Source organism: Scyliorhinus torazame, chromosome 7 (genome assembly GCF_047496885.1).
Source record: "Scyliorhinus torazame isolate Kashiwa2021f chromosome 7, sScyTor2.1, whole genome shotgun sequence".
NCBI lineage: Eukaryota > Metazoa > Chordata > Chondrichthyes > Carcharhiniformes > Scyliorhinidae > Scyliorhinus > Scyliorhinus torazame.
This window is the reverse complement of record NC_092713.1, coordinates 90,421,513-90,446,507: the sequence shown is the minus strand read 5'-3', so window position 1 is coordinate 90,446,507 and position 24,995 is coordinate 90,421,513. Positions and strand designations below refer to the sequence as shown.

Genomic DNA, 24,995 nt, shown 5'->3' with positions numbered 1-24,995 from the left:
TGAGATATACTTATTGCACCTGTATTGCTAAAACTATCCTAAAGGACATAAATTCTACTTAAGTGATCTTCAAATTTCAAGTTTTTAGACAAATTGAGTTTTTAGGGGGAAGTGAAGGTCAGCACTCCGGAATAGCTGTATCTCTTACTAGGTAATAAGGTGTGATGTGAACAACAGTGCTCAAATGAAGTCACCCTGGAGCAAGCACTGTGGTAAGCCAGTGCACAATGCACAGATAACTGTGAGAATTAATTAGGTGACAAAGATGATGATTAGAAAAAGGAACATATCATAGACAGCCTTTAGAATTTCATTAACTAATCATTGCTAAATGCATGGGATTATCAAACAGTTTCTAGTTTCCATCAACATTTCAGGAACATCAAAGCAATGGTACTGTACTACATAACTGAAGTACAAAGCCCCAACTTTTCTCTCAGTTTCCATAATAAAAGTATTAAGAGAGTCTGGCTAAATGCATGCGGGCATACTGACCTGTGATTAGGGGAGGATTAGAAGGACTAGTAAAACTAGTAGACTCAATTAGCTCTACAAAAGGGGGAAAGGAAAAGAAAAGAAAATGACATGTATCTTTCATCAACATATGGAAGATAATGCAGAGAAACAATTACAGACAGACAGGTGGTTAACAGATAGCTACCAGATTTGGATGGCAAATTAAAAGAAATGGTGTCCTTCTTAAAAGTATATATATGGTGTGTATAATAACTTTCATATTTTCAAAGTCAAAACTGCTTTGGTTTCGAAAATTGGCCTTTGTAACTGAGCTGAAATTTCTTTATAAATGTAAAAACAACATATATTGATGAAAAAAGTGTTGGGGAAACATGGAAACTCTGGAAGTTTGCTTTGAAATTACATAATTCCATCACTTGCATGTGATGCTTTTGGAACAAACTGACTTGTTCAGCTTTTTCACTCAAATATAATTTCCCAACAGCTTTTTCACCCATGAAGACAACCATCAAGTGGCATTTTCTTCTTCAATTTATCATAGTTTTTAAACAAGTTCATCTTTAAAGTTGGTCAAACTTTCAGTTTTAAGTAAGGACATCATTCATGGTACTCAGTAACCTTTGAATGTTTTTTCCAAATAAGAATGGTTCTAAAAGGAAGTAATAATTTTCCTGCCATGTAATTGTTATATCACACGAAAATTAAAAACAAGACAGAAAGCAGCTGCAGACTATTACATGCAGGGTAAGAACAGGTTGTGCTTAACACCAGTTTGATGGACATGCTGAAACAGGTTGGAAGGCATTGAGAAGTCTGGCTGGAAATGGGTTCCCTCATAGCAAAGAGACCAATACGTCAATTAACCTTTAAGAAACCACTGAGTTTCCTCTGGGTCAACTGTTGGCTTGTTTTTTTATGTTGCACAAGTCTTTAAGGACTTAACAAAGCCAAAGTATACTCTCACTTTTCTCAATAAGCTCATTGCAATATTCCAACATCACAAGATGGTAATGACGAACTATTGGAAACTCATACACCATCCAGGATGTGCCTGCACAGCACACTGTAACAGTGGGCGTCATTCTCCGACCCCCCGCCGGGTCGGAGAATCGCCGGGGGCTGCCGTGAATCCCGCCCCCGCCGGTTGCCGAAGTCTCCGGCACCGGATTTTCGGCGGGGGTGGGAATCGGGCCGCGCCAACCGCTGGATTCTCCGGCCCGGATGGGCCGAAGTCCCGCCGATAAATTGCCTGTCACGCCGGCGTGGATTAAACCACCTTTTGAACGGCGGGACAAGGCGGCGTGGGCGGGCTCCGGGGTCCTGGGGGGGGGTGATCGGCGATCTGGCCCCGGGGGGTTCCCCCACGGTGGCCTGGCCCGCGATCGGGGCCCACTGATCCGCGGGCGGGCCTGTGCCGTGGGGGCACTCTTTCCCTTCCGCCTCCGCCACGGTCTCCACCATGGCAGAGGCGGAAGAGACTCCCTCCACTGCGCATGCGTGGGAAACTGTCAGCGGCCGCTGACGCTCCCGCGCGTGCGCCGCCCGGGGATGTCATTTCCGCGCCAGCTGGCGGGGCAACAAAAGCCATTTCCGCCAGCTGGCGGGGCGGAAATTCCTTCGGCGTCGGCCCAGCCCCTCAATGTTGGGGCTCGGCCCCCAAAGATTCGGAGCATTCCGCACCTTTGGGGCGGCGCGATGCCCGTCTGATTGGTGCCGTTTTGGGCGCCAGTCGGCGGACATCGCACCATTTCGGGAGAATTTCGCCCACTGTATTCACAATACTTCAGAAAGCACCAGACTTAGAAAAAACATCCATTGCTTGGAATCTATTATTTGGCAATTTCCACATGTTTCAACCGATATGACGGACATGAAAAAAACAACACATGCAGTAATTGGTGTCAGACATCAAACCATTAATACACTTCTTCCAACTAAAACACCAAACACAAATATTACAACATTTCACACAGCTGAGGCCAATTCAATGCCTTTTGAGGGTGAGCAATGATGTTGAAGCAAATAAACCCTTTGAGAGAAGGGCCATTTGCCTGAAAATCTAAACTAAAAGCATAATCTCATTAACCTTTGACCAGGCATAGTAGATCACAGAATCACAGAACTGCCACAGCGCAGGAGGTCATTTGGCCCATCGTGTCTGTACCAGCTCTCCAAACGAGCACCATGACTTAGTGCTATTCCCCTGTTTTTTCCCTGTACCCCTGCACAATGTATCTTTTCAAGTAATCATCTAATGTCCTTTTGAATTCCTCAACTGGATCAACCTGCATCACATTTCTAGGCAGTGCATTCCAGACCCGAACTACTCGTGTCAACAAGTTTATTCTCACGATCACATCTGCCTCTTTTGCAAATCCTTTTAAATCTGCACCCTCTCGTTCTTGATTCTTTTACGAGCGGGAATAGTTTCTCCCTATTTACTCTGTCCCGCCCCCTCGTGATTTAAACATCTCTATCAAATCTCCTCTTAGCCTTCCTCTCTTCAAGGAGAACAGTCCCAACCTTTTCAATCAATCCTCATAACCGAGGTTTCTCATCCCTCGAATCATTCTTGTAAACCTCTTCTGCACTCTCTCCAATGTGTTCACATCCTTCCTAAATCATAGAATCATACAGTACAGAAGAGGCCCTTCAGCCCATCAAGCCTGCACCAACAAAAAAACCTACTCTAACCTCCACTAATCACACTTACCAGCATTTTGCCCATTGCCTTGAATGTTATGCCATTTCAAGTGCTGATCCAAAGTACTTTTTAAAGATTGTGTGGTTTCCTGCCACGACTACCCTCTCAGACGGTGCATTCCAGATTCCCACCACCCTCTGGGTGAAAAATGTTTTCCTCAAATCCCTCTAAACCTCCTGCCTTTCACCTTAAAATTGTGCCCCTTTGTTATTGGCGCTTCAACTAAGGGGAACAGCTGCTTTCTATCCACCCTGTCCATGCCCCTCATAATCTTGTACACCTTAATCAGGCCCCCTCTCAGCCTTCTCTGCTCCAAAGAAAACAACCAGCCTCTCTTCATAGCTGAAGTCCTCCATCCCAGGCAACATCCTGGTGAATCTCCTTTGCATCCTCTCAAGTGCAATCACATCCTTCCTATAGTGCGATGATCAGAACTGAACACTGTACTCCAGCTGCAGCCTGTACAGCTCCAACATAACCTCCCTGCTCTTTTAGTATATGTCACAACTGATAAAGACAAGTGTCCCGAATGCTTTAACTACCCTATTAACCTGTCCTGCCGCCTTCAGAGATCTGTGAACAAGCACCCAGATCCCTCTGAGCTTCCTAGTGCCTACCATATCCTCATGTAACCCAAAGTCAACCACCTGAGCAATATTTGTGTCATCTGCAAACTTACTTATCATCCCCCTAATTTTTTTCTATATTATTTATATATATATCACAAACAATAAGGGACCCAAAACTGAACACAGTGGTACGCCATTGGACACCGTCCTTCAGTCATACAAACAGCCTTCTATCACCATCCTGTCTCCTATCACTAAACCAACTTTCTAATGTGCCACAGATCTGCTGTGCTTTTACCTTCTTTATCGGTCTCTCAAGTGGAACCTTGTCAAAGGCTTTGTTGAAATTCTTATAAACTACATCAACTGCACCACCTTCACACCTGGTCACCTCCTCAAAAAATTCAATCAAATTTGTGAGGCATGATCTCCATCTGACAAAGCCATGCAGACTATTCCTGAACATACCTTGCCTCTCTTTTATAATCTTTATTATTGTCACATGTAGGTTTACATTAACACTGCAATGAAGTTACTGTGAAAATCCCCTAGTCACCACACTCCAGTGCCTGTTCGGGTACACTGAGGGAGAATTCAGAATGTCCAATTGACCTAACAGTATGTCTTTCGGGTGATTGGTGGAAATCACCCAAAAGTGGAGATTGATTCTGTCCTTCAGAATTTTCTCCAATAATTTCTCTACCATCTATGTGAGACTCTCTGGTCTGCAATTCCCTGTCTTATCTCTCCAACCCTTCTTGAAAAGTAGAACCACGTTAGCGGTCCTCCAGTCCTCTAGGACTTCCCTTGTGGCCAGAAAGAAATTCAACATTTGAGTCAGCCCCTGTAAGTTCCTCCTTTGCCTCCTACAGCGGCCTGGGATACAACTCATCTGGATCTGGGGATTTGTCCACTTTTAAGCCTGCCAAAACCTCAAGTACTTCCTCTCTTCCAATGTCAAACTTCTCAAGAACCCCACAATCCATCTGTCTGAATTCTGCACCCACATCCTCTTTCTCCAAAGTGAAGACAGATGTGAAGTACTCGTTTAACACTCTACCAATGCCAGATTACCCCCTTGGTCCCTATTGGGTCCTACTCTTTTCCTAGTTATCCTCTTCCCCTTGTTATGGAATATCTTGGGATTTTCCCTAATCTTATCCGCTGGTGCTTTTTCAATGCCCCCTCTTTGCTCTCCTAATTACTTTTTTGAGATCCGCCCTGCACTTTCTGTACTCCACGAGGCCCCTGTAGGTTTGTTCTCTGTGTACCTGTTAAAGGTCCCTCTTTTCCTTCCTATCCTGTACTGAATATTTCTGAACATCCAGAACTTGTTGCTCTTACAATTCATCCTAAAGGGAACATGTTGGACCTGTACACTTGCCAATTCCATTTTAAATGCCCCCACTGTTCTGCTGTAGATTTATCCAGAAGTAGCTGTTCCCATTCTACTTTGGCCAGATCATGCCTTATTTTAATAAAATTCAGCCTTTCCCCAATCCAAAACCATTTTTGAAGACCATCTTTTTCCTTTTCCATGACAAATTTAAAATGTATTGCATTGTGGTCATATCATTAAAATGCTTCCCCATTGCTACCTCAAACACATGTCCAACTTTGTTCCCCAGAACTACGTTGGCAACTGCATCATCCTCCGTTGAGCCTTTCACGTGTTGATATAAAAAGCTCTCTTGAATACATTTCAAGAAATCTGCTCCCTCTAAACCCTTTAAAATAGGATTATCCCAATTAATGTTGGGAAAGTTAAATCCCCATTATAATTCCTCTATTATTGTTTTTACACACCTCAGTGAATTATCTACATATCTACTCCTCTTTTGTCCATTGACTATTTGATAGTTTATGATACCTTCCCAGCAGTGTAACTGCTAAGTGTTATTTCTAAGCTCTGCCACAAAACCTCAATAGAAGACCCTTCCAAGGTATCGTCCCTCCTAACATCACCCCCTCTTTTACACCCTCTCATATCCCACTTGAAGATCCTATATACCGGAATGTTGAGTTTCAGTCCTGCCCGTTCCTCAACCATGTTTCTGAGATGGCAACAAAATCACAACTCCATGTGGCAATATACACTCTTAACTCATCTAACTTATCTTGATACTCCTAACATTAAAGTATGGTGCCCAGAACTGTTTGCATCCTTTCTAGAGTCTGGTACCCAGAACTGTACACAATCTGCCTGATTCAATGGACTTAAAATGAAATCCATTTTCAGGCCCATTTGGTGGCGTCACTCTCGCCGACTGCCCCACTATTCAAGGCATTTTGCCATTTTCTTTGGCCCCAGGGAGTATCTCCCCGCCGAGGCCGCACTTGGAGAGGTTTCCTGCTAGTGATCAGATCTCGCCAGCAGGAACGGCTGTTCGCAGATCAGGGTGCCATTTTGACCTGCAGCCCTGATCATCCCCACCCCTTTTAAACCCCCCCCCCCTCCTATTTCTGGAACCCCCCGCTCACCCCCCAACCTTGTTGAGGTCCCTGGGAACTCAGCTGAACCCCCCCCCCTGTCCAATTGCCAAGGCCTCCGCCGGGCTCAACCACTGGCAGTGCCAACCTGGCACCTGGGCACTGTCAGCCTATCACCCTGGCACTGCCATTTTTCCCAGGTGGCACTGCCATTTTTCCCAGGTGGCACTTCCAGAGTGCCGGGCTAGCAGAAGGTGTCCGGGTGCCAGTGGGAGTGCCAGGGTACCACCCTGCCCTGTCCCGACCACCCTGGGAAAGCCAATGGCTTGCGGGCCCCCGTTACGCCTGGTCCACGTTTTTGTGGATCAGTATTAAACAGCGCCCTAGCGAGGTCTCACAGGCATGGCCGATGTGTCCCGAGTGCCAGGAGAATTCAGCATCCGGGTATTTAAATAAGCCATTAGGCTCATTTAAATATGCACGATCTGGATCTCGCCCAGTGAGGTCACACTGGGCAGAGCGAGTCAAGTGATTCGCAATCACCTCAGCGCCCGATTTGGGCATCTCGCGTGACTCACCTATTGTGCCCAGATCCGCTCAGGGCAAAATGGGGTCGCTGAATTGCGCCAAATATTCCAGCTGATGACTAACTAGTGTTTTGCGTAAGTTCAGCATAATTCCTTGCTCTTGTAGTCTATGCCCCTATTAATAAAGCCCAGAATACTGTATTCTTTACATGTGCTCTCGTCATCTGTCTTGCCACCTCTGCACATAAACATCCAGGCCCTTTATTTTGTATTGTCTCTCCATTTTCTTCCTACTGAAATGCATCAACTCATACTTCTCCACATTGAATTTCATCTGCCACCTATATGCCCACTTCATCGATGTGTTTATTTCCTTTCAAAGTTCTACGCTGTCTTCTTCACAGTTTACAATATTTCCAACTTTTCTATCATATGCAAACTTTAAAATTGTGCCCTGAACACCAAGATCTAATTACTAATCTATATCAGGAAAAACAAAGATCGCAATACTGACCCCTGAGGAACACCACTACAAACCTTCCTCCAGCCCGGAAAATATTAATTGACCATCACTCTCTGCTTCCTAGTATTCAGCCAATTCTGTATCCATGTTGCTACTGTATAACAGGGAAGTGGAGAAACTAAGGACAGGGAAATGTGAGGAATGGTGTCAGAGGACAAGTGAGCCTGAAATGGGTCATGACTGAAATACAGGGAAGGATAAAAAGGTGTCAGGCAGGTTTGTGCTAACTGACATGGGATAAAGGAACAACGTTGTGCTCAGATTAAGTATTGGGAAGAGACATTTGGAGGCTAGTGGGAGGAGATGGATGGAATCGTAGGGAAATAAGTGGCTTTGTCCCAGTGTTCCTCTCATTTATTTTTTTAAAATAATTTTTATTAAAGGTTTTCATAAAATATCAACAACAAAATGAAAAAGAAAAAAACACAATCTAAAAAAGCAACCCCCCAAACCCCTCCCCCCGTACCTGAATAATAAATTAACATTAACACCCCGACTTAAGACAACAGGTGTATACACCCCCTCAGACCCTTCCAGTGTAAATAACATAAACAAAAATAAAGTAAACCACCCCCCCACCCCCGAGCTGCTGCTGCCATTGACCAATGTCTATCGTTCTGCCAGAAAGTCTAAGAACGGTTGCCACCGCCGAAAGAACCCTTGTACCGACCCTCCCAAGGCGAATTTCACCCTCTCCAATTTAATGAACCCTGCCATATCGCTGATCCAGGATTCCACGCTTGGGGGCCTCGTATCTTTCCACTGAAGGAGAATCTCTGTCAGGTCTGTTCTTTTTTTCCTCTGGAAGGTAACTTAACAATTCATCCCAATTTTTAAGAACATCCTCATTTTCCAATTTAATTTGAGGTATGCCAAATTCACAGTCATCTGGATTTGGTTCGTCATTTTCAGTTAGAATCATTAAAACCTCCTCCTTTTACTCTCCTTCCCTTTCAAAGTACCTTTTAAGCATATTCACATGACATATTCGGTGAGTCTTCATTCTATCTGGTGTTTTTACCACATAATTCACCTCACTTAATTTCCTTTCAATCTGATACGGTCCACAAAACCTAGCTTTTAAAGGTTCCCCTCCCACTAACAACACTAAATCTTTATCCCCACTGGCAAAACTAGGAACTTTGGATTTCTTGTCCTCTACCCGTTTCATCACATTTTGTGCACCGTTCAAATGTTGTCTAGCCAATTCACTTGCTCTATTTAATTGTTACGTAAAATTTGACACGTAATCCAATAATGTAATTTCCGATTTCTCACCCACTAATTTTCCCTTAATCAATTTAAGTGGTCCTCGTACCTCATGACCAAAAATTAGTTCAAAAGGACTAAAATTGGTAGACTCATTAGGTGCATCCCTAATTGCAAACAATACGTATGGGATTCCTTTATCCCAATCCTCTGGATAATCTTGACAATACGTCCTCAACATTGTCTTTAATGTCTGATGCCACATTTCTAACGCTCGCTGCGATTCTGGATGGTAATCAGTGATTTAAATTGTTTTATTCCTAAGCTATCCATAACTTCTTTGAATAACTTTGAAGTAAAATTCGTTCCTTGATCCAATTGAATTTCTGTGGGTAGTCCATATCTCGTAAAGAATTTAAGTAACTCCTCCACAATCCTTTTAGCTGTCATATTACGTGCTGGAATGGCCTTTGGAAACCTAGTAGACACATCCATTACTGTCAAAAGATATTGATTCCCACTTTTTGTTTTAGGAAGCGGTCCTACACAATCGATTAGGACCCTTGTAAAAGGTTCCTCAAATGCTGGAATGGGTATTAAGGGCGCGGGTTTTATCACTGCTTGAGGTTTCCCTATCACTTGACATGTGTGACATGATTGACAAAATTTAACTACATCTTTATGTAGTCCAGGCCAATAAAAATGTTTCTGGATTTTAGCTTGAGTTTTCCTTATTCCCAAATGACCTCCCACTGGTACCTCATGTGCAACTTGCAACACCTCCTTTCTATACTCTACCAGCAATACTATTTGATGAACTTCTGCCCACTTTTCATCCGCCTGCATATGTACAGGTTTCCATTTTCTCATCACGACATCATTTTTACGGTAATAACACTCTCAGATTCCTCTTCCGTATATGCTTTCTGATACATCCGTTTTATTTCTACATCTTTCTGTTGTAACTCCGCCAATTTTCCTGAACTAAAAATATCCGCCTCATCCTCCACTTGTTCTTGTTCTTTTTCAACCATCTGATCAAAAATCGTTTCTGATAATTGCACTTCAACTTCATCTTCACTCCTTGATTTCTCCTCTTGTCTTAACCTGTGACTTTGCGACCTTGTTACTACACAATCCAGAAAAATCCCAGGATATTCGTCCTTCAACACTTCAGTTATCTGATTTTCACTGGCTTATCAACCACAGTAGGCATCACTCCCACCTGCGATCCAGCTATATCATTACCCAAGATAAACTGTATTCCTGGACAAGATAGTTTATCTATTACTCCTACTACCACTTCACCACTCTTCACTGGACTTTCCAACCGTGGCTTATAGAATGGAATGCTACTCCTCTCACCCTGAATTCCACATATCACCACCTTTTCTGGCAACATTCTTCCCAAACTACATAATTTCTCATCTCTTACAATTAAAGATTGACTAGCCCCTGTATCTCTTCAAATTGTGACGTATTTACCTGCTCCTCCTGATACACATGAGTAAACTTTATCCACACAAGTAAATTCTTTAAAGACATCTGGCACCTTCTTAACAATTACTTCTTGAACAGGCTGTACAATCATTTGCACCTCCTTCGCTTCCCTTGGGCTTTCCTTTACCACTTTAACAAACCTCACTGTCTTATCCTGTTTTACCACATCAGTCTTCCCAGTGCTTTTCTTCAACCACCAACACTGTGACTTCACATGGCCTAGTTTATTACAGTGGAAACATCTGAAACATTTCATTTCTTTTCCACCCTCTTGGATTTCTTTTTTAATCTGAGGTACACTCTCTTCATTGTCTCCCATCAGATCACCTTTACCTTTACCTCAAGAAATACTTGAGTATTTCTCATGTCCCCAGTTTCTATCCCTCACCAGCTGAAACTGATGTCGAAAACCAATCTTTGATTTATGAACTAATTCATAATCATCTGCCATTTCTGCTGCTAATCTCACAGTTTAACCGTCTGTTCTTCCACATGAGTTCTCACTACATCAGGAATTGAATTTTTAAACTCCTCCAAAAGTATAATTTCTCTGAGAGCTTCATATGTTTGGTCTATTTTCAAAGCCCTTATCCACCTATCAAAATTACTCTGTTTGAGCCTTTCAAACTCCATGTATGCACTTAAGATGGATTTCTTCACCTCCTCATATGTTCCAGATACCTCCTCCGGTAGTGATGCAAACATTTCACTAGCTCTACCTACCAGCTTTGTTTGAATCAGTAACACCCACATGTCCTGTGGCCATTTAATTTGTTTAGCTACCTTCTCAATTGAAATGAAAAAGGCTTCCACTTCCTTCTCGTCAAACCTTGGCAATGCTTGGACATATTTTAATAGATTCCCACCAAGCCTTCGACTATGACGCTCTTTCTCACTATCATCCAACTGTACATTTCCCTTTACGTCTGCCAATTTTAACTGATTGTCATGTTTCATGGCCATTTTCTGAAGTTCAAACTCCCTCTCTTTATCTTTTTCCCGGATCTGTATCTCCCTTTCTTTTTCTTTTTGTTCTGCTACGGCTATTCTTTCTTTTCTGCTTTCTTCTCTCTCATTTTCTTTTTCCTCTCTCTCACTTTCTCTTTATTCTCTCTCTCTTTCTCTTTCTTTTTCCTCTCTCTCTCGTATTCCAGCCACTTTAATTATTTCTCATGTTCCATTTGTTTAATTTGCAACTGAATTTTTTGCCATTTCCAATGAGTCAAACTCTATCTCAGGCAACTTTAAATGCTTAACCACCGCCATAATTACCTCATATTTTCGCATTTTGTCAGGTAATGTTAACTGCAATGTTCTTGCCAAATCTAACAGTCTGCTTTTCGTTTCTGTCCATAAGGTACTACGTGTAACATTCTCCACCCCCAAAACCTTCTGAGCCTCTGAAAGAGCCATTGTTCACAACACTCTCCCCACTTAAACTAAAATACCACACCGGAAAAGCAACAATCCTTCACTGTCTTTAAGTTCACAAAAGCCAATCCAATAGATAGACTTTTATCCCCCTCGAGCCCCCAATTGTTATGGGCGAGGTGTTTTCAGAACCTCAAAATGTATCATGGAGTTCAACCAACCTCTCCCTTGCATGACAACCGGTTAACGTGATATGAATCTTTTGAATCTTTTTTACTGTGTATCCTGAGAGATAAATGGCTGGAAATTCTTAAATTAAAATGATTGAATTAATTCCTCATAATGTTCTTGAAATGTTGTAACAGAAATGTATACTTGTATCCTGGCTGACCTAATTTACTAATGCTCAAGATTCCCAAGAATTTATGGTGGTTTCTGGTGGTTTCCGGCAAACAACATGTCCCAAATATCCTCCCTACATAAAGGGCGCGATTTTACAGCTGCGTTTCGCTTGAGGGAAAGGCCAGCGATAGCCCAAGGTTACAAGCGTCGCTGGTCTTTCAAACAAATGACGGACAGCGTGTGCTGCAGGAAGCTCCACCATAAAAAGGGGATGGTGCGGCACCTGTGCCATGCCCTTGTGGACTCAGCAACACATAGTGGAGGAGGATACCGCTCCTGGTGGCTGTCAAGGTCACTACAGCCATGAGCTTTTGGGCCTCAGGATCATTCCAGGGCTTGAGTGGGCACTTGTGTGGCATCTCACCAGCTACAGCTCACACGTTAATCTGTGAGGTGCATCCAGGGGCCCGGTGCCAACCTACCCTTGCGGCCTGGTGGAGGTCATTGATCTTCTGGCACTGTGTGCTGGTAACGCTCCCTGAGCTGACGGCCACTGCCACTCCTCCCAGGCGACACTGGCTGCCCTATGGCTGACCCTCCGAGCCCCTTGGGAGAACAGAGCATCCCGCCTGCACTCGACTGCATTTCAACAATCTGGCCACGTCGGCATCTCCGAATTATGGGGCTGGTCTCCTTGGTGGCATGGCAGTTCGCTGGGTGGAGTTTTGCTCTGCGGGATCGGTTTATGTGCTGCTACCCTTTGTTGGCAGGGAGCTGGCAGGCCACCAGCGAATCAGCCGGCAGGAACATCATTTGTGGCATGAAGCCCGTGGGGCCTTGTTTATAGCGGTGACAGCCTTGCTGGATCGAGCGTCGGGAAGCTTGCAACCACACTTAGAAACTGATCCATTAAATCACACCCGCAGTGTCTTCCACCCTATTGTACTGTAAGTAAAGGCCTTTTTTGATTAAGCGTTGTGATATAATTTATCATTCCTCAGGCTTATTGTCTGAGGCTTTAAAAATACTTTCTTTAATTCATTGTTGTAGGCCATTTTGCACTACAGTGCTCCCAATTAAAGCTATGGTTAATTTTCCAGTGTTATATAAAATCACACTTGCTATGCATGATAAATGGAAAATAATTAAATCAAATCATGTTCAGGTTCCTTATATTAACTGAACAATTATTAGATTGAAAAAAAATCAAAAAAGGAACTCGAGCTATAAATCCGATGCTTAATATGGTCAGAAAATACAACTGTAAATTAAATTACCATTATTATTAAACAGTTAATGGACATTCCTCAAGAAATATAATAGGGTGAAACAGAACAGAAGATTTTTCTTCCTCGGACACACTGGGCTGGATTCTCCGTTTCTGTGGCTAAGTGCTGGCTCGAACAGAAAATCTGCAGGAGGTTTACGCCAAAAAAATCGGTGCAGACCACTCACCAATTCCAGTACCAGTGAGGGGCTCTCACTGGCACCGACTGGAACTCCTGCCTCCCAGACCGAAAATGGCTGGGACCCGGGCCGCGCACGGCTGACGACCTGCAGCAGTTGCACCGTACAACATGGCGCCCGCCGTGTGTTGGCCCACCCCATGGCCAACCCCTGGCCACCCACCCCAGTCTCCCCCAGCTCTCGCAGAAGCATCCCCGGCCAGCGGCACGGAAATCGGTTGAGTGTGGCGGCATTGGACACAGTCCGCAGCTGCCATGCGGGGTTCATGATTTGCTCTGCGTCGTCGGGAACTTGACCAATCAGGGGCAGAGCATTGCGAGTGGGCCGGTCGATGAGGTGCCAATGGCATTACGACTTTGCGCGGGTCACGATGATGGCATTTCAGAGAGGGGGGAAGCAAGGCTGACCGGCGTCAAACCCGATCGCTGAACACAATTTTCCCGTCAAGCAACGGAGAATCCGCCCACTGTATACCATTAAGTTGTGAACACCTCTGATTCATGCCCTGCACTTTTCAACTCACTATCAGTATGAAATACCAACATCTATTTAAATTGATTAAGAAGGTTTTCAATGCCACCTATCTTTGTGTCATCAGAAAACTTGAATATGTGGATTTCTTTCCAATATCAAAGTAATTAATACTGTGAATATTTGAGGCCCCATAGCCAATGCTTGCATGGTAACACCATCCTGCCAATAGTACCTGCCCATTATCACTAAACACTGTTTCCTGCCCCTCATCCAATTTTCTAACTAGACCAATAATTTGCTTCCAATTCCTTACATTAACTTTATTTGACAGCCTCGTATGACGGGCTTTATCAAATGTTTTCTAGCAGTTCATATAAATAACATCTATAAACATTCCCTTGTCCACTATTATAACAAGCTGTTCTAAAAAATTTAATCAGCTTGTGGTAGTATGTATTGGGGGTCATGTGGGACTGGAAGCCCTAATGTCATTGGCTGACAGATCCCGGGTCTTGGTTGGCCGTTGACCTCAAGCTCCGCCCTGAAGGCGGAGTATAAGAAGCCGGTGTCTTCCCCCGCAGGCCAGTTTACTATCGAGTTGCTGGGGAACAGACACGCTTAATAAAGCCTCATCGACTTCACTATATTCGTCTCATGGAGTCTTTGTGCGCTACAGGAGGTCGGTGCGGTTTTTTGCTGTGGCGCGTTGGAACTGTCGATCGATGAGTCGAGCGCCATATCCCGTTCGTACGAGGGCATCTTTCAGTGTCTGTAGATGTTAGTTACGCTCCTCGTTGTCTGAGTAGATCCTGTGTATACGGAGGGCTTGTCCATAGGGGATGGCTTCTTTAACGTGTTTAGGGTGGAAGCTGGAGAAGTGGAGCATCGTGAGGTTATCCGTGGGCTTGCGGTAAAGCGAAGTGCTGAGGTGACCGTCCTTGAATCCGCGGATGGATCACAGAGGGAAAATCGGCCCGAACCCCTCACCGATTCTGGTACTGATGAGGGGCTAGCTCCGGAGTCGTGCGAACCACACGTGGATCGCGCAGAAAACAGCCGGAGTATTGCCGGGCCCTGGGCTGTGCATGCACAGGTTTGACAGTCGCGCCGGAAAACATGGTGCCTGCCGTGTTGGAACTCTAAACCGCCCACCCTGACTACCACAGCCCACCTACTGTCCCCCCCCCATCACTCCCCCCTGTCCTAGCAGAAGCCCCCTGGCCAGCGACATGGATCCCGGATGAGTGTGGCGGCGCTGGACACTGTCCGCAGCTGGCACGCCGGGATCCTGAACTCTGGGACCACACGTGGCCCGAGACGACGGGAACTCAGCCCATCGGAGGCAGAGCATCGCGGGTGGGCTGGCTGAAGACGTACCAACGGCCTTACAACTGCGCGTGGCGTGTGTCCTGGTGACACTGATTTGGAGGGTGCGGAGCATTGCGAACAGGCATCAAACCGGTGCCTGCCCCAGATCCGGCGTCAGAAGCCATTCTCCGCCCGATCGCTGATCCCAATTTCAGCGTTGGGCAACGGAGAAACTCGCCCCATATCTCCAAATTGGCAGATGACACCAAGTTGGGTGGTAGGGTGAGCTGTGAGAAGAATGCAGAGATCGTCCAGTGTGATTTGGACAAGTTGAGTGAGTGGGCAAATGAATGGCTGATGCAGTATAATTTGGATAAATGTTATCCAGTTTTGTAGCAAAAACAAGGTGGCAGACTATTATCTGAATGGCCATAAATTAGGAGAGGGGAAAGTGCAACAAAACCTGGGTATCCTCGTACACCAGTCACTGAACGTAAGCATGCAGGTGCAGCAGGCGGTAAAGAAGGCAAATGCTATGCTGGCTTCATTGCGAGAGGATTCAAGTACAGGAGCAGGGATGTCTTGCTGCAATTATACAGGGCCTTGGTGAGGCCACAACTGGAATATTGTGCACAGTTTTGGTCTCCTTATCTGAGGAAGGATGTTCCAGCTATAGAGGGAGTGCAGCAAAGGTTTACCACACTGATTCCTGGGATGGCAGTACTGACGTACGAAGAGAGATTGAATCGGTTCGGGTTATAATCGTTGGAGTTCAGAAGAATGAGGGGGATATCATAGAAACCTATAAAACTCTAACAGGACTGGACAAGGTAGATGCAAGAAGGATGTTCACGATGGTGGGTGTGTCATGAACCAGGGGTCACAGTCTGAGGATATGGGGTAAACCATTTAGGACAGCGATGAGGAGAAATTTATTTACCCAGAGAGTGGTGAGCCTGTGGCATTTATTACCACAGGAAGTAGTTGAGTCCAAAATATTGTTGTGTTTTCAATATGCAGTTAGATATAGCACTTAGGGTGAAGAGGATCAAAGGATATGGGGGAAAGCGGGATTAGGCTATTGAGTTGGATGATCAGGCATGATCATAATGAATGGTAGAGTGGGCTCGAAGGGCCAAATGGCCTCCTCCTGGTTCTATTTTTCATATGTTTCTATGTTGGCACACTCACAATGCTGTTAGGGAGGGAATTCCCGGATTTTGACCCAGTGACAGTGAAAGAACTATATTTCCAATTTAAGATGGTGAGTGACTTGGAGGGAAACCTCCAGATGGTGGTTTTCCCCGGTATCTTGTTCTTCAAATGGTAGTCGCCTTAGGTTTGGAAAATGATGCCTAAGAACCTTTGTGAGTTCCTAAGTGCATCTTATAGATGATACATACGCTGGCACTGTTCATCCGTGGTGGAGGGATTGAATGGTTGTGGAAGGGGGAGCAATCAAGCGGGCTGCTTTGCCCTGGTATCAAGCTTGTTGAGCGTTGATGGAGCTGCACTCATCCAGGCAAGTGAAAAGTATTCAATTACATTCTTTACTTGTCCCTTATAGATGCTGGACAGGATTTGGGGAGTCAGGAGGTGAGTTATTCGTTGCAGGATTCCTAGCCTTTGACCTGCTCTGGCAGCTACAGTTTATAATAATAATAATAATCTTTGTTTGTGTCACAAGTAGGCTTACATTAACGCAGCAATGAAGTTACTGTGAAAATCCCCTAGTCGCCACACTCTGGCGCCTGTTCTGTTACACTGAGGGAAAATTCCCAATGTACAATTCACCTAACAAGCGCGTCTTTCAGGACTTGTGTGAGGAAACCGGAGCACCCGGAGGAAACCCACGCAGACATGGGGAGAACGTGCAAACTCTGCAGACAGTGACCCAAGCAGGGAACTGAACCCGGGTCCCTGGCACTGTGAAGCAACAGTGCTAATGATTGTGCTACCAAGTTACATTTCTGGTCAAAGGTAACCCCCAGAATGTTGATTCTGGACGATTCAGCGATGCTAATGCCATTGAATGTCATGGGGCGATAATTAGAGCCTCTCTTGTTGAAGATGGTCATTGCCTGGCACTTGTATGGCGCAAACGTAACTTGCCACTTGTGAGCCCAAGCCTGGATATTGTCTAGGTCTTATTGTTTTGGACATGGAAAGCTTCAGTATCTAAGGAGTAGTGAATGACACTGAACATTGTGCAGTCATCAGCGAACACCCTCACTTCTGACTTTATGATGGAAGAAAGGTCATTGATGAAGCAGCTGAAGATGGTTGAGCCTGGGACACTACCCTGAGGAACTGCTGCAGTGATGTTCTGGAGCTTATCTGATTGACCTCCAACCACCACAACCATCTTCCTTTGCGCCAAGTATGACTCCAACCAATGGAGGGTTGCCCCCAGATTCCCATTGACTCCAGTTTTGCTAGGGTTCCTTGATGCCATACTTGGTCAATTCTGCCTTGATGTCAAGGGCAGTCACTCTCACCTCAACTCTGGCATTTAGCTCTTTTGTCCATGTTTGAACCAAGGCTGTAATGAGGTCAGGAGCTGAGTGACTCTGGCAGAACCCAAATTAATTGGTGCTAACTTCTAACAATTTTAGGCCCTCTGCTTAGGCATGCAGCCATTCAACAGCACAGTTAGTGCTGGCTACACACTGCAATTATGTCAAATGGCCTCCTTCTGCCCTGTAGAGATTCTATGGATTCTATGGAATTGTCATAATGCCTGCATTGGAAGCATCGGTGAATCTCACAACATGATCACCATGCCCATTTTGTCTGGCTAACGAATTTACTTTGCCTGGTCTCTATGCCCTCTAAGCTGCCCTGGGATATCTGTGGCTTCCTTCAGAAATAGCGGCATTTTAAGGTCTCTCATGGTAAACATGTTTGAGTTGTGTTCCCAGCTTCATTTTCTACACATTCCTAGTATCAGAAAATTGCACACTGTGAGGAGCAATTGGGCCAGACAACTAGTCTCAGGCAGGCATTCTGACTGCTATTTAGGAGGCCAGTCTGATGCCCTAATGCCAGTAGCTATTTCTGCTTTATAGCAGCCTGAGAGGTTTTCAGCAGAGATTGATATCCCCATCTGCACGGTGTCCCAGTGAGTGACAGAAGCTGGCTTATGTGCCCAGAGACAGGATTGGCTTGTTGCAAGTGAATGGGGATTATGGGAGATGCTAAAAATAAACTGGCTACTGTTTTGAAAGCTCTCGGAAGCATAATAAGAAAACCTTAAGTGGTATTCATTGTATCCAGGATGATTGCTAAAGCAAGATCAAGCTTATCATATGTGCATCCAATCCATTTTTCCTACATTTTGATTGTGTAAGTGTGCCAAGGAATGGCTAGTTTTGAGCACTTACATTGAAAAGAGTGAAATGAATTAATGTCAATCGCCAGGATTGAAGTGGCAGTGTTGCAGTTGACTTTAGTTGGCACTCACCTTCAGGAGATTTCATAAACTGAGCTTCAAATTCAAAGATTTCTTTGATTCATGGGCACGATCTACTGGCCGTGCCTGCTCAAATGGGAGCATGGCGTGGCGGGTAGATGCCGGGAGAAGCCTCCTGCGGGCTTCTCGGCAGGCAGCACACCTTGCGAGATCTGCCCAGAGCTTGCGAGGTTTTGGAATCAGGATCACAGCCACAATGAGTGTGAGCAGGCCATGCGCGCCTAGGTAGGGTTTAAACCTACTTAGGCAAGCTCACCTGGGATCTACTGGTCTACCCAGGGAGGCCCCAGCTGGCCCACACAAACGTGGACCAGTCAGAGCGGCACCCAAGAGTCTTCCAGGCCATTGGAGGCCGCTGGGTTATCAGTGATAGTGCAGGGTGGCCCCCCTGCCACCCCCCCTCTCCCCCCGGAAAGTGAGCATCTTGGCACTTCCACACTGGCACTGCCAAGGTGTCCAGATGACACTGCCCAGCTGGCAGGAGCACTGCCAGGGTGGGGGTGCTAAGGTGCCTGGTTGCCAGGGTGGCACTGCTAAGCTTCAGGGCCTGAGGAGGGCCATGCCCGTGATAGGAGGGTGGATGAGGGGTATGAAGGGTAGGGGCGGGTGCAGAGCGGCTAAGTATAGGCCTCTGGGAGGTTGGGAGGGGGAGGTGAAAGGTGGGGGTCCTGGAAATAGGGGGGAGCTGTAAAGGGGCATAGGTTGGGGCCTGTAAAGAGGAGGCATTTGGGGATCCCATGGAAAAAGGGGTTCTGCGAGGTACTGCCCATGTGTGTGAGGATGTGGGGGACCCACAAGCTCACTTAGAGGTTAGGCGCCCTTTCAAAATGGTAGCCTGATATCTGAGGAGCTGGTAGTTCAGCTTCCCAGATGAAAACTATTCTAATGGCGTGATTTAATGGAAACGTTTTTAAGTGGGGTAGTGAGCGGGAACTGCTGCGAGCTTCCCGATGGTCGACCCGGCGACGCCGTAACTGGTATCGACCATTCATTGGTCCACTTAACGAGGCTCCACCGGCTTCACGCCACAAATGATGGTCCACAGGCTGATTCACCAGGACCGCGCCCACCAGCTCCCCATCGACAAGGAGGAGTAGCATTTAAACCGATCCTGCAGAGCAAACCCCACACAGCTCACAGCCATGCCACCGAGGAGTCCAACCCCAAGATTTGGTGATGCCGATCTGGTCAGATTGTTGGAATGGTCGATTCCAGACGGGATGCCCTGTTCCCCCAAGGTGCTGAAGGGGTTAGCCACAGGGCAGCCAGTGTCGCCGGAAGCCGGTGGCAGCTTCAGCTTGGAGAGCATCACCAGGAGGATTGCCATCCAGTGCCGTAAGAAGATCAATGACCTCCACCGGGCCACACGGTTGGGTTGGCACTGCCCTCCTCTAGGACTGCCCCAACACACCAACCCCTCCACCTGATGAACATGCACCTGGCACGCCCCCACCCAGCACTGTACCATGCCTCGGCCCACCCATGTCCTGCAGTGCCGACCATGTCTCCCCCCCCCCCCCCCAATGGTGCCAGCCCATCTGCGATGGCACCCCCCCTTTCCCCCGCCTCACATAACAACAGCTCGGGGGGGGGGGGGGGGGGGGGGAGTTCCGAGGAGACCACTATACTCATGGCACAGTTGTCATCCTCACGTTCCAACAGCGCAGAGGCACAAACCTCGGTGAGCAACAGTAGTGGTCAGGCTTCTGGAGCACATTCTGGTGAGAACCAGACAGTTGCTGATGCACATCAGGTGGAGGCAGGAATGCTCAGGCGAGACAGCAGTCGGAGGTCTGCTGGATCCCAGGGCGCAGCTGGGTCCCAGTCAGAAACTGAGCCTCTGGTCCTGGTTTACCTGGAGCTGATGCAGTCGGCAGGGTGCTCCAGCAGGTACATAGCCGATTGGAAGAGTCCCAGAGGCTACTGGCGGGGGAGATAGCACCTGGAATGTGTCAGTCAGGTGACAGGGCATTTTCATAAGCATTGTGCACTTTACTATTTTAAACCTGTGAGTAACATTGAGAGACTTTGTGTAGCCTGAGGCAAGTAATACCCATTTAGTGCAAGGCTTATGGAACTGACCCAGAATCGTCACTCTGGCTGTCAATCTGAAAATAAGGTGGAAAATGACTTGTTTGACCTGCTCAAATGCTGAAGCAATTAATTATAATTATTTTTAATTAGATAACTTACAGAAGCAAAGATGTTAGTTAAATAATTGAAAGTAAGGTCTGCAACAGTCTTGACCCGACTAACTTCAACTTGCGATTAAACCATCCATTTTTCTACCTCCCTCACCGCCTTCAAAAGCCGACTATAAACCCTGCAGACTAAATCTTTAAGTAATTTCTAACTGGCACTGAAAGCTTGACATCCATTCCAACTCTTTACAGCGAAACTCTTGGAAACAGCCACTGATATCAAAAAAACCAATCTGCTGGCCTAATTCTGATCAAATGAACGAGTCCAATCAATCCAGCAACAAAGACATGCAGGAAGACATCTAAAAATACAATGAATGCAAAAGATGAAGACAAAAGAATTGAAAAGATTTATACAGGAGGTTGAAGAGTTTTGAAATCTTGAAATCAAGGAGGCAGGGGGAAGACAAGAGAGAACGAATAAGAAACTTTCACAGGACAATGGCTGAAGGAGTGGATAGATTAGGGGACAAAGAGTAACATGGGCTGGAGTTTCGCTCTGAGGCCAGGAACACAGAACCAGGATATTTTCAAGTTTCACCAACTTTATCTGATAGAAATGTGGCTTGGAAGGTCAGAGTTTTGTTCTGGGGTGATGAGTGACTCTGGGAGTTAGACCGAGTAATCCTGGAATGAGTGTGGAAAATTCCAGGTGCCGAGGCAGTCTGGGAGAAAGGCACACCTTGGTGCACCAGCACTATATTGAAGTTTTAAAAAAAAATTCAAAATATAAAACAATCCTCCAGCCCTAACCCTACACACCCCTACGTACTCCCATGCACCATACATGTCAACCCATGCCACCTCATCCCTCTCTGTCAAATTCCATTGCACCTCATGCCCTCAATGCCAACATATATCCCACCTGACTCTTTATAGCCCCATACCAATTTAGTGCCAACTAATCCCAAACCATGTCCCACCTGTCATAATATACATCTATATATACAATGGAGTGCAGACAGGCAGTGATTGACACACAGCAATGACCAGAGCAGCCAATCACCAGACAGGACACGACCACTATAAAGCCAGAGGGCACCAGTTTTCCCGCTCTCTCGGGACCCAGCCTCTGAGACAGTCAGAGTTAGTGAGCTGGCCAGTGCAAACACCATGCGGTAGCTAGTAAGTCTGGTTAGGCTAGTATCAGGTCTCCAGTCTAGTCAGCATAGTGTCAACCCACAGTTGAACATGTATAATAGTTTAGATGTTAACTAAAATCGTGTTGCATCTTATCAAGTGTTGGAGGTCTGTCTCTCGCTACACTGCATCAAGTGCACTCCACATCGACCCAGCCTACCCAACACATCACCACACACCACCCTTAACCAACATGCCACCTCCAATGAGTTTTTTGCGCACCTATGCTTACTTTTACAAGTCCCAAAGGCAACCTGACCTCTCCAAAAGGGCACCTAGCCTTCCCCAAAGGTGTCCCTGGATCATAGCCAAAAGGGTCCCCTGGCTAACCAAACAAATCATAGAATTTACAGTGCAGAAGGAGGCCATTCAGCCCATCGAGACGGCACCGCCCCATACAAAGAGCGCCCTACTCAAGCCCACATCTCTACCCTATCCCTGGAACCCAGTAACCCCCATTTAAACTTTTTGGACACCAAGGGCAATTTAGCATGGCCAATCCACCTAACCTGCACATCTTTGGACTGTGGGAGAAACCGGAGCACCCGGAGGAAACCCACGCACACACGGGGAGAACGTGCAGACTCCGCACAGACAGTGACCCAAGCCGGGAATCGAACCTGGGACCCTGGAGCTGTGAAGCAGCTGTGCTAACCACTATGCCACCGTGCTGCCCCAATGCACCAAGTTCAGACCTGCTCCTACCAGGTCTAGTCTGTGCACAATGAGTTTCAGCCACCTCTCACACCAAAATCACAAGTGGAGGCAGGTGCTGATTTCTATAGGCAGCTGCCTCCACAAAATGCACGTGTGTATCCCAACCTGGGCACATTCCCATCCCTCCAAAAATGGTAGTTGCCATGCTCGGGAGTGTGAGTCCTGGCTTCGGGCCTTATCAGCCATTTTTGCAATTTCGGAGAGGCTCTCAATTGCTGCAAAAATCCAGCCCATGGTGTCCAACAAGCAATGACTGCATATGGGAATTGAGGTCTCGAGGCAATCATCAATTTTGAGTTAGACAAGATAACTTTGAAAGTGAGGACGAACGTTTTGAAGTTAACCCACTGGAACACAGGGATCCAAGAAATCGGCGAGATCAGAATTCATGAATTTTTGAGTGAAGACCTCATATTTTAAATGAGCTGGCAGGTTGGCTCTGAATATTCTAGACAAGATTGACCTCAAGGTGTTAATTAGAATTTTGGTTCCAGGAGCGCAGGAGGCTAGCATGCTTTGGAGATTGCATATACTGGAATGGAGCTTAGCTCAATATTGGGCAATAAACCAAAGTTCTGCACCACATTATAAAGTTGGAGAGTATAGTGTGAGATCCCAACACCAGAGGGGGGCCGGAGCATAGTGGTCAGTTCGGTGCACGGCGCGAACCTTGATTTTGGCTGGACACTCAATTCACTGCCTGATTGTGATCCGAGTTGCCGGCATCGTGGGGCAGAGAATCCAGGCCAATGTCTTCATATAGTGAAGTAGAGGGCATCAATAATGAAGCATTGAGATATATCAGGGATGAGTGCAATCAGGAGAGGATACGTTAACCATTGCCTTAGGAATTATCTCAATGCAAAAGAAATTAAATCGTATTTTAACATGATAGAACTGATCACTGGCAAGTACCTATTTGATCAATGGCACAAATTGAAGATAGGAGATTTGTGAAAACAGGGAGAGGGGTAAAAATTAATTCCAGAATGTAGAGGCATGGTAGCAATGCTTTGTCACAGAGAGGAGGAGTGTGGCAGGATGTAAGGTTGGAGAAATGGTCAGTCTGACGAGGAGAGATTAAAAGTAACTTCTTGGGAATTTTAAACTGTGCAATGGACATCAAAGGAAAGAAAGAGACGATCAGGTGTCAATAAAGATCAACAAGGACAAAATAGAATGGAACAGGGTACAAGAAATGTGTCCAAAAAAGGTTGATGTTTGTGTACCTTCAAGTTTAAGCGATAAGGAAAGTATTGGAAAAATAAAGCTTGGTGGCATGATATTCAAACACACATCACAACACACACATCATGATAGACAGACCAACAGACCAATTAGCACACATAATACGACAGCCAATCACAGACAAGAGCAGACACAGTATAAGACAAGAAACACGACACCTGCTGGCCAGTCCATCTGGAGACAGGACAAGGCCAGGACCTCATTAACAAGACACTCACACTGTCACCACGAACTGAGTACCATGTCAGATGTGTAAATAACTAGTTGGAATAAAACTGCGTTGTACCAATCGCAACCGTGTTGGTTCGTCTGTACCGCAGAGCACCCAACACCACATGGTACCAGTGAGTGAATCGATACTTACTGGCAAATCTGCCATCCTGAGGCATGGACACCCACAACAAACCGCAGCCGTTGCAAGTCGCTGGGAACCTGGGCACCAATTGGAAGCTCTTCAAGCAGCGATTCGAACTGTTCATGCGAGCCAACGAAAAACAGGGCGCCTCGGACGAAACAAAGATTGCCATGCTCCTCACTACCGCAGGTCAGCATGCCATCGATGTATACAACTCCTTGGTGTTCGCGGAAGGCGATAACAAATCTAAATATGACACGGTCCTCCTCAAGCTCGACCAGCACTTCAACGTTGAGGTCAATGAAAGCTTTGAGAGGTATATCTTTCAGCAGCGCCTACAAGGTAAGGATGAGCTCTTTCAGTCCTTCCTGACACACCTCCGCATACTCGCGCCGTCCTGCGGTTACGGCACCACCTCAGAGTCCATGATCCGGGACCAGATCGTTTTTGGCGTTGCCTCCAGTGGCCTACGCCAGCAGCTTCTAAAAATTAAAGGCCTGACCCTAGCATCTGCAGTTGAAGCCTGTGTCCTGCATGAAAATGCGACCAGCCGCTATGCCCAATTTCAGGCGACCGAATCAGCACGGAGGGGGTCCCAAGCGATCGAATCGGCAAGCCAGGCCGCCCACGAGGCCGAACGCATCCAGGCAATTGAGTTTCTCCCGGCCCGTGGCCCGGACGAGGGCGGCCGTTTTGCGCGCTTTTTGAGGCCTCCCGCGTTTGTGCGTGCCAAAACCTACGGCAACACTGAGGGACGTGCTGTGCAGGCGCGCCCGACGCAAGACCGAACTGCGCATGCGCAGTGGTGTAACGAACGCCATGGCGTCATGACGTGCGGCAACTGTGGAGCTGCACATTTAAAAGGGCAATGTCCTGCAAAAACCCGACAATGCCTACGCTGTGGCAAGAAGGGCCACTACGCTGCCTACTGTCGAGCGGCTCAACCTGTGGATCTTCCACA

General features: G+C 46.3%; 1 protein-coding gene across 2 annotated transcripts in view; it reads right to left on the bottom strand.

Moving 5' to 3' along the window:
* negr1 (neuronal growth regulator 1) overlaps window positions 1-24,995 on the bottom strand; it is a 1,009,857-nt gene that overhangs the window by 14,581 nt on the left and 970,281 nt on the right. The window contains exon 7 of one of the 2 annotated variants that reach the window (XM_072511034.1): window positions 496-549. The exons of the other annotated variant lie outside the window; for it this stretch is intronic. Coding sequence (XP_072367135.1) covers window positions 496-549 — 54 coding nt within the window. The remainder of the gene's footprint in view (window positions 1-495; window positions 550-24,995) is intronic. 2 annotated transcript variants of the gene reach the window in all.